This window comes from Corapipo altera, unplaced genomic scaffold (assembly GCF_003945725.1).
Source record: "Corapipo altera isolate COAL_440 unplaced genomic scaffold, ASM394572v1 60933, whole genome shotgun sequence".
NCBI classification, from domain to species: domain Eukaryota; kingdom Metazoa; phylum Chordata; class Aves; order Passeriformes; family Pipridae; genus Corapipo; species Corapipo altera.
Window position 1 is genome coordinate 38,109 of NW_020885147.1, and position 9,880 is coordinate 47,988.

The following is a 9,880-nucleotide window of genomic DNA, read 5'->3' on the forward strand; positions in this document are numbered from 1 at the left end:
TGGTGGGCGAGGCTCCCGCCATGGGTCACCTGCTGGGGTGGGGACAGTGTGAGGGAGCCCCCACACCCTCCCCAATGCTCCCTGTTACCCCAATTTGCCCTGCCCCCCCCCGGCGTGCCCCCCTCCTCCCCATCCCCCAGCTCACCCCCACACCCCCGGGGCTCTGTCCTGCCGTCTTCCGGGGGGGCTCGGCAGAGAGGGGTCGGCCCTGAGGGGACACAAAGGACACCATCAGCCTCGGAGGACCCCAGGACCAACCCCCCAGGACTGTCCCCCCACACACAGTTAGCACTGGCTCTAATTGGGGCACCGATGTGGCTGTGCAGGGACAAGGGTGGTAGCGAGAGGGCACTGGAGGGGGCGAGAGGGAACTGGGGGGCATTGTGGGAGTCGGGGGGGTCAGTGGCGGGGAACTGGAGGGGTCAGGAGGGGCAGTAGTGGGGTCACACGGGTTGGAGAGAGAAGATATTGGGGGAGGATAATTTGGGAGAATCGAGAAGTTGGGGGGGCGTGGGAGGGCAAAAGGGGGGGTGTGAGAGCAAGACAGGGGACATTGGGGGACACGAGGGCACGATGGGGGAGCAGGGAGGGGCTAAAAGAGACGGAGGGTGGGAGCTGGAGGGGTCGAGGCGGTCAGTGAGGGGCCATGTAGGGGCTGGGAGTGCAGACCCCACTGGTAGGGGGCTGGCAGCGCCCTATTCCCTCCCTCCCCTGCTGTCCTCCCGTGCCCACTCCCCCCCCCCCGGTGCCCACCCGGTCCCGATGCAGCCGGGGGGGTTTCCAGGAGCTGGTGCCACTCTCGGGGCTGTAAAAAAAGCAGCGGCCGCTCTCGGGGTCCCGGTGTCGCTCCCAGGACCCCAAAACCTGCAGGGGGGGGCCCGGCCGGCACGGGGGGCGCGGCCCCCCGCCCCTCCCGCTGCAGCCCCTCCAGGTTGCGGGAGATCGTGGCGGGTCCCGGGAGAGACACCTTGAGGGGGGAAAGGGTTGAGGGGCAGGACCCGAACTGGGGGGGGCACACGGGCAATGCCCACAGCGCACCCCCAGCCCTGCTGTGCCCCCCTGTGTCCCCGTTATCCTGCCTCCCAGCCCGCCAATGCCCCCCTGCCCTGCGTGTCTCCCCAGTCCCCAAGTGCCCCCCCCAATGCCCCCCCTCCCGGCACGGTGCCCTCCCCCCGCCCCCCCAACTTCCTCCGCTGCCCCGCAGTGGGAGCGGGGGAGGGGGGGGGAAGGGGCGAGGGGGAGGTTGGAGAGTGCAGGGGGGGTCACGGGGGGGGGTACACGGGGTGCAGGGCTGGGGGGACAGGGACAGGGAGTCCCGGCAAAACTGCGGAGGGGGGCTCTGAGAGGAGCAGGTCTGGGGGGCACAGGGGGTCCAGGGGGGTAACCCAGCCCCCACTCACCCCAGTGTCCTGCTGGGACTGGCACTGCGCGGGGGTGGGGATGACCCCCCCTGCAAGCTGGCCGGTGCCAGTGCCCACGGCGCGGGGGGGGGGACGCGGAGGGGGCACACAGGTCCTCCGGCGAGCAGCACTGCCGCTCCCCCAGGCCTAGGGGCAGAGAGGAGGGCACCCACCCACACAAAATGATCCTCTGTGCTGCCGGTGAGGGGGCACAGACACTCCCACCAACCCCGGGCCCCAGCCCTGGTTTCCCGTGTCCCTCTGCCCCTGGTGCCCCCAATATCCCTATCCCCGCGTCCCCGCTGCCCCAGTGTACCCCCAGCCTTGGGCACCCAGACTCCCAGCCCAGGACCCCCAGCGCTGCGCCCCCCACCCCGTTCTCCCAGTGCCCTCTCAGCCCCACAGCTCCCTTCTCCCCGTGCCCCCCCAGCCCCGTGCCCCTCCAGCCCCGTGTGCCCAACCCACGGCTCCGTCCTCCCAGTGCCCCCCAACCCCGTTCCCCCATCAGCTCCGAGACCCCAGCCCGGTCATCCCCCCCCCCGCCGCCCCCGCCCCACCCACCCGTCCCCGCGGGTTGCCCGGGGGTCCGCGGGCTCCGGGTCCCGCTGTCACCCGACTCCTCCTCGGCCACGTAGGCGGCGGGGACGAAGAAGGGTCGCGCCCAGGGTGGGTCTCCGGGCCGCCGCACTTGCCACCAGTCCGGGGTGGCCCTGCGGAGCAGCAGCAGCCGCTCCCCCGCGGCCATCGCCACCTCCCGCCCGTCCTCCGCCCGGTACCGGTACCCGAACAGCGCCCGCAGGGGCACGGCCGGCCCGGCCCGGCGCCACCGCCGCCCCGGCGGCATCGCCACCCGCCCCGGGGGGACCGCGCCCTGGGGACTGCGCGGCCCCGCTCGTGGCACCGCCGGGAACAGGATGGGGACGGGGCAGAACGTGTCACCCCCGCCCCTGGGGCTGGCGGGGCCCCAGGATGTGGTGACAGGGGATGAGAGGTGACACTGACTGAGAGGTGACACTGACTGAGTGGTGACACGAGCTGAGGGCTGACAGACCCTGAAGGTCAAAATCCCTATTTCCTGTAGCTTCCATCCCCACAGTCCCCCTGCTCCCCACAGCCCTGTGTCCCAGAGGTGGTGACAGCTCCCGATGGATCCCCTGGTGTGGGGACAGATGGTGCTTCCCAAAAAGGCAAGAAGTAACAGGATTTATTCTACTTTTACCCAGATTTCGCTGTTCCTGGGGCAACCCGAGGGGATCTTTGCCTTTAAATATAACTTTTATTGGATTTAATCCACACTAACGCTGGGTCCTGCTCGATCCTGTGCTTCTAAGTTCCCCGCTCCCTGAAATCTGGGTGTGTCCCCAGTCCCCTCCCAGCTCCCACTGGCTTTCTTTTTTAGTTTCCCAAATGTTGTGAATCCAAAGCTTCTCCACTAATTACTAATTTTCCCCAGCCTTTCCTGCCCTGCATAACGCTGTATTTAAAGGGAGTATTTAAGTGGAAAAAGAAATGGTTAAATTGGATGGTGAGTTGTGGCTTTAAGGGGGTTAAATCCCCTCACAGTGAATTCCTCATGGGAGCAGTCACCAATTCCCAAAAAAACAGTGAGAAGGGGGGGGTGGATGTCCTACCACTTTATACCCCAAAAATGCTTCAAAAGGGACATTTTCCAGGTGTCCCCATTCCCAGCGCCCCCTCCCAGAGGGACACAGCGACACCAAGGCCCACTCCCAAAAGACACCGGAGCCGCTGATTCCTTTGGGCTTTAATAAACCTCAGAAGTTCGGGAATTCCTCATGCAGGGTGGGGTGGAGGGGGAGGTTTAACCCCCTGAAGCTGCCGGAGCCGCCACTGCCCAGTGGGAAACACAGAGGTGGAAAGGTCTAATTAGCTCCAACGAGGCTGAATTTGAAGGAGGCAGCCTGGGGACCCCCCACTCGGCCCTTCCCACCCCCCTTGGGCACGTTCCCAGCCCCGACCCCTCCCTCCCTCCGCCTGCTCCGGACAGATAAACCCCCGGAATCCTCCTGGGAAGGTCTTACAGGGATTTAGGGGGTTCCGAGGGGGATTGGGGCTGTTTCTGAACCCTTCGGGGTGGGGGGTTACATTTAAGACTGTCCAGTGGAGAAAAGAAACAAGGGAAAAGCCTCCGGCACAAAGTCCCTGGATCCGACAGAACCGTCCCCGGGCTGGGGAGCCACCCTCTGTCTCCCATAATTAGCGGGATGCAGTTAATTACTGGGATAACGAAGCCACGTCTCCTGGTCGTGCTCGGCCCTGGAGCAGCAGTGGCCGCTCCCGACGGCGCCGAGGGGAGTGAGGACCCGGCGCTGGCTCCGCAAAGCGCCCAGATCTCGGCAGCACCAGCCTGGGGATCACCAGGTCGGGGCACAGGGCCAAGGTGAGGGGCACCAGGCCGGGTGAGGGGCACAGGGCCATCACTCTGAGGGCCAGCTGTAGTTGAGGGACAGCAGGACCATGCTGTGGGCCAGGAGAGAAGCTTCGGAAGCTGGAAGAACACAGGAGCAGGGTCGGAGACTGGGGGCACTGGGACTGGCACAGGGGAGCCCTGGGCAGGCTGGGAGTGCTGGGACTGGGATGGGAGGGGCACTGGGGGACATTGGGGGTGCTGGGATGAGCATGGGATGGGCAGTGAGTAGATCAGGGCCCTGCAGCAGGCACAGGAGTGGACATAGGGGACACTGGGCATTAGGGGAGCACTGGGATGAGAACTGGGAAGACTGGGAGCACTGGGATGGGAATGGGGGCACCCCACTTCCCTCCCATTCCCATTTTCTTTCCCCTGGGGATGGAATCTGCCACCAGAGCTCTGTGGGACAGGCACATCTGGCAGCCCAGAGCGGGACGAAGTCCCCCTTTCACCCCAGAATTCCCCAGGAGCGACATTCCCTGTGCCCAGAGAAACCGGGGGGCCCGCTGTGTGCGTGTCCCCCCAGCAGGTACCTTGGAGCTCACAGGAGAGCTGGAGCCACTGCTCCAGCCACGCCCGGCACTCGCCCTGGCCCAGGTGGGTGGAGTTGAGCCCACGCAGGTAACAGGCCTGGGGAGACACAGATGGTCGGGGTGGGCACGTGGAGCACCAGCATCACACCAGGATCCTGCCATGGCACGAGGAGGGGCCCGGGTGTGGCTCCAGGTGTGATCCCAGTGTGGGAAATAGGCTGGGAGAACACGTTCCCAGGAGAGGGCAACCGCCACCCACCCAGGGTGGGTCTGGGGGACCCCCCTGTGCCCCAAGGTGACACAGCCCTGGGATGGGGGTGCTGAGGGTCCTCACCGCTCGCAGCTCCTCCTCAGAGAGCTGCCCCAGCCCCAGGCGCAGCAGGGCCCGGTCCAGGTGCCGGATCTCCAGGATGTGGCTCAGCAGACGATGCCGCAGGAGAACGGCGGGTAAGTGGGGGGTCAGGAACAGCACCTGGCTCAGGGCCCTCTGCAAGACACAGGGGAAGGTCACCTGGGTGATATCCAACCCCTCCTGAAACAGGGGCGGGACCCACAGCACTGCCACCCGCCCGAGTGGCCCATCCAGCCTGGCCTTGAACACTTCCAGGGATGGGGCATTCCCTGGGAAATCCCACCCAGTGCCTCCCCACTTTCACAGGGAGGAATTCCTTCCCAAAATCCTCCTCTGGGTTCACTCACAGCAGCTCCATGTCCTCCTGATGTTGGGAGCTGGAGGCAGCACTGCAGGTGGGGTCTCACCTGAGCCCCCCTCACCTGCTGCCCACGGGATGTGGACAAGCCCAGGATACGGGGGGATTTCAGGGCCACCTGTCCAGCTTTTCATCCACACGTGGACTGGTTTTGGGGCACAGCCCCCAGTTTGGGGCACACCTGAGCGGGGCAGCACCTGCACTGAGCTGGACTCACCACATGATCCACCTGGAGCCTGTTCAGCACCAGTGGAGACCCTGAGAACAAACTCCTCACGGCCAAGAGCTGGGCCAGGCGGGGCCGGGCACCGCCCTGCACCTGCAAGAGCCCCAGGAGGGCAGGTGACACCTCTGACAGGTGACAACCCCCCCAAAGGGGTGATGGTGTGACCGAGGGGGATGTACCTGGGAGCAGAGCTGCTGAAGGAGCTCCCGGGGCTGGGGCTCGGGCAGGGACTGCGCTGCCAGCGCCAGGCTCTGCACCACGTCTGGGTACGAGTCCCTCCGGATGGAATCATAGACATCCAGGAATTCCAGCTGCTGCTGCGGTGTCCAGAAGTAGCGGATCAGGAGCTGCCGTGGGAAGAAATACCTGGAGTGAGAGAGGAGAGAGGGATTGAGGGAGGGAATGGCACAGGGGGCACAGGGCAGGTGGGGTCTGGGCTGTGGAAGAGGCCAAGCCCTGGGCGCTGCCAAGGCCACCGCTGGCCGTGTCCCCACGCTGTGGCTGACACAAGCCAGGTGCCTGTGGCCTCACGTCCAGCCCCCCCAGGTCCTTTCTCATTCTGCCCCAGCCTGGAGCGTTCCATTTTATTCCACAGGGCCATGGGGAGCCCAGGGCAGGACCTCACCCCATCAGCCTTATCCCACTGATCCCACAGATCCAGCCCGGCCCCTACAGAGCCTTCCCTCGTGTCCCCCGTGAGCTGAGGTCCCAGACAAGGACATTAACCAGGACTGGGAGCCCTGGCAGGGGCAGCAGAGCTGCAAAATCCCAGGATTTAGCAGGGATTTATCCTGGTTCTGGAAGGGCTGGTGGGGACAGGGACACTCCAAGGGATTGTCCATGGAGGTGCCCATGGCTGAGGACACTCCAGGGAGGGTCTCTCTGATGGTTCTTTTATTAAATTATTTTAATTGATTCTATGATTTCTTTGGGTGGGACAATGGCCCCAGAAGCCGGGATAGCAAATCCAGCACCCGGCTCCTCAGGATCTGGATGTTTGAACTGACAGGGAGAGCGTGGCCGGATTCTTCGTTCTGAAAACCCCATTTCCCTGGAATCTGGGGGTCAGGGACCCCAGTACTCACATCAGGACGATGACCAGGAAGTTGGCAAAGGGTGGGATGGCGATGATCCCGATGGGAATGGCCTTGAGTGCGTCCCTGCGGAACTGCCTCCAGACGGAGGAGAGAGTCAGGATCCGACACCAAACCCCCCAAACTCCCTGCGAGTTCCTGCAGTTCACGGCCCCAGCGGTGGCTGCAGCTCCCAGTCCCTGTGTTTAGGCAGAGGAGGTGCATCCCCCAGGAATTCCAGCCCTTTTCCACGTGGAGGGGGCTCACCTGGCGGAGCCGCTCCATGTCCCGGTACGGGAGCTGCTGCACCTTCAGCCGCTGCTGGGACATCCTGAATCTGATCCTGCCGATCTCCTTCATCTCCAGGAACAGCGCCTGGATTCCTGTTGGACAGAGCACTGAATCCCGGGGTGGTGCAGCTGCTGTCGCTGTTCCACCTGGAGCAGCAGGATACATCCCACCTCCTGGGACCCACTTTTGGGCTCCCCCTCAGGACTCACCTGAGGTGAAGGTGCTGTACAGGACATAGAACCTGGGGAAGCTCCTCTCCAGGTAACGCTCGTACCTGGCGTTGACCCTCCGGGCCACGGCGGCCACGGCAGCCACGAAGGCCCGGGAGGTGGCCCGGGAGGAGAGGGGACGCTCCTGGGACCTGCACACCTGGCACCTGCGCCACCGCCCCTAGGTCAACTTTGGGCTCAGGATGTCCCCAGAGAGGTGAGGGGGCACTGGGAGCCCCCCAGAGAGGTGAGGAAGAGCTGGGCCCCCCCCGGGCCAGGGCTGGGGGGGAGCAGGGCCTGGGAATCCACCAGAGCTCGGGGGCCTCGGGGAGGGGGAAACCAGGTGGCACCGCGGCAGGGAACAGCACCGCGGGAACGGGGGTTGTGGAGTAACGGGGGGCACTGAGGGGGCACTGGGGCCTGAGCAACGGCGGGGAAGGGAGGGGCCATGGCCAGTACCGGGGGCGTAACGGGGGAGGACCAGGGGAGTAACGGGGGAGGACCAGGGGAGTAAGGGATGGAGGCTGTATTTGGCGGAGGATCAGGGCTGCGGTCGGTATTGGGAAGGGTCGAGGCCCGCGGTCGGTGTTTTTGGGGGGGGGGGGGGGTCGGGGTTGGGGGGGGGTCAGGGTTGCGGCGCGGGCGGCTGCCCCTGAGGAGGTTGTGCCCCACGGGCCGTGGCTGCCTCGGAGGGCACTCCCCGCTCACCTGAGCGCCCCCAGGGCGGGCAGCAGCTCCATGCGGCCGCGGTGGGGACCGAGGGCGGCGGGGCCGAGGCGCCAGAGCGCCCCGCGGGCGGCGGCCCTGGACAGCGCCATCTTGGCGGGCACGGGTAGCGGTCACGTGGCGCTACGGCCGCTGATTGGCTGCCGGTGTTCCGGGGGCGGGGCCTGGACCAATCACCCTCCACCCCTTCCGGTACCGGCCCCGGGACCCCCAGCCCGGACCGATCCCTCACCCCCGGTATCGGCCCCGGGACCCCTGGCCTGGACCGGCCCCCCCTTCCAGCGGGACCCCCCGGCCTTTGGGGGGCCCGTGGCGGGGCCTCTCCCCCCCCCCCCCCCCCCCCTTTCCCCCGCTGTCCGGGCACGGGGGAGGCCAAATCCCCCAGCAAAGGGACCGGGACCCCCAGCAAAGCTCCCCGGGAATTCCCATAATCCAAGTTCTGCGTTGCCTCTTCTCAGACCTCTTTCAGCCCCTCCACGTCCCGGGGATCCTTGGAGGTTTCTGGGATGCTCTTCCCTCCCTCCAGCCGGACTCCGGATCCCCTGTGCTCCCCCCGGGCGCGTGGCTCCCGTCACGCACCCCCCGTGCTGTCCCCACCCTGTGCCCTCCCCTCCCGGGCCCAGGCACTGCTCACTCAGCTGTTGTTTATCTGGGGAGGGGGTTATCGCTGCCCCCGGGAGGGCCGATAAGGGCGGATCGATCCCGCGGGACGATCCTCCCTGCACGTACCGGAGGGACCCGCGGTGCCCGCGCGGGCCCGATCAGAGTCCGGCCCTCGTGGATCAGTGGAGCCGCCGGAGGCTCCTCAGCCCCGGCCACGGGGCCACTTCAAAGAGGGTTAATGGGGAGTCAATTAATGATCAGGAGATGCCAGAGATTTCGGGAGCCTTTGAGGAGCCTTTGAGGCGCCTCCGAGCTCCCTCGGGAACTCTGCTCCGGGTGGAGGCGAGGGAGGGAAGGAGGGGACACTCCTTAAATAGGGAGGGGACACCCCCCAGGGGAGAGTGGGACACCCTCGGGCCTCGAAGAGCGCGACAGGAGCACCATCATGCCCACCAAACCCACCCCCGGCTGCGAGCTGGGTGAGTACTGACCCCCCCCCCCCCCGGGGGCTGGCACCACCCCCAGCCTAAAACACCCGGGATTTGGGGGATTCAGACAGTTTCCCACGCCCAGGCTGCCTTTGGGGTCGGTCACACCTGGGTTCGGGTGAGCAGTGATGGGTTATTCCCATCTCTAATGCCTGCACTGTCGGGTCAGGGCTGAGGGTGAATTAGGGAGTTTCCCATCTCCTGGATTTCTCATTTTCCCAGGATTTGGTCACTTAGCAATACCCTTAGCAATGCCCAGCCGGCAGGAGCCATGTCCCATTCCCAGTTAAATCCATGGGGTTGTTCCTTGGGAAGGGAGCAGTTGAAAACAAATTATTCCAAGTTTCCAAGAGAATCCACAGAAGAGGAAGAACTCTGGAGGGAGCAGAGTTTCCCTCTGGAAAAACAAGCAGCAAATGAAAGAAAAGCCCAGTCAGGCCATTCTCCCCCAAAACACGGGGTTTTCTGGGAGAGAAGGGAGTAATCCCATCTGGGAGAGATGGGAACAGTCAGGGGGGGAACCAGCACCAGAGGGCGCCAAAAGTCTGGGAACTGGGAGAGAAAAACAGAGGGATTTTGGTACGAAAAGCACTGCTGGGGGGGCAAGGGGAGTTCCAGGGGGGCTCTTGGGCTCCAAAGGGATCCACGATTTGGGGTGGAATGAGCGGCTGCTGGGAAAAGCTCGGAGTGGGAGCAGGGGGATGCTGCAGCTGGTGTGCCCCCTCATCACCACAACGGGGTCCGGGGACTCTCCTGGGGCCTCACTGGGGCTCAACCCTCCCCCACTGGGTTCAACCCAGAGCTGGGGTTCTGCCCCCGACCCCAGGACCACAGGGGTGCCCCGACCCCCATACTGGGGACTACACTGGGGTCCTGGGACCCTCCTGGGGCTTCACTGGGGCTCAACCCCCCCACTGGGTTCAACCCAGAGCTGGGGCTCTGCCTCCGACCCCAGGACTAGGGGGGTGTCAAGGTCCCCCGTCCCCCCATGCCGGGACTGCACCTCCAAGGCGACCCCCCCGCACGGGGCCCAGCCCAGGTGCCGCCCCCAGTACCATCCCCAATGCCCCCCGGTGCTCCCCCCGGTACCTCCCGATCACGCCCCCGTTGTTCCCCGCGCCATCCCCGGTCCCTCCCCCGGTCCCGCCCCGTGACGCGGCTCCGCGCGCCGGGACGCGGCTCCGGCCGGG

General features: G+C 65.5%; 1 protein-coding gene across 3 annotated transcripts; it reads right to left on the reverse strand.

Annotated features, from left to right (window-relative positions):
- Positions 1–2,604: 2,604 nt before the first annotated feature.
- LOC113960556 (LETM1 domain-containing protein 1-like) lies at positions 2,605–7,723 on the reverse strand. 3 transcript variants are annotated; one of them, XM_027670170.1, is made up of 9 exons: positions 7,582–7,723; positions 6,874–7,040; positions 6,641–6,771; positions 6,386–6,472; positions 5,480–5,647; positions 5,292–5,393; positions 4,699–4,851; positions 4,365–4,461; positions 2,605–3,909 (listed from the first exon to the last, which is right to left on the reverse strand). In XM_027670170.1, exons 1-9 carry the CDS (start codon positions 7,689–7,691, stop codon positions 3,839–3,841), a joined length of 1,086 nt encoding a protein of 361 aa, XP_027525971.1. In that variant the 5' UTR covers positions 7,692–7,723; the 3' UTR covers positions 2,605–3,838. The 3 variants fall into 3 exon arrangements, with proteins under 3 accessions (XP_027525971.1, XP_027525969.1, XP_027525970.1); XM_027670168.1 differs by having other exon boundaries at positions 5,480–5,666; positions 6,386–6,468; positions 7,582–7,717; XM_027670169.1 differs by having other exon boundaries at positions 5,480–5,666; positions 6,386–6,468; positions 6,641–6,756; positions 7,582–7,715.
- Positions 7,724–9,880: the final 2,157 nt, after the last annotated feature.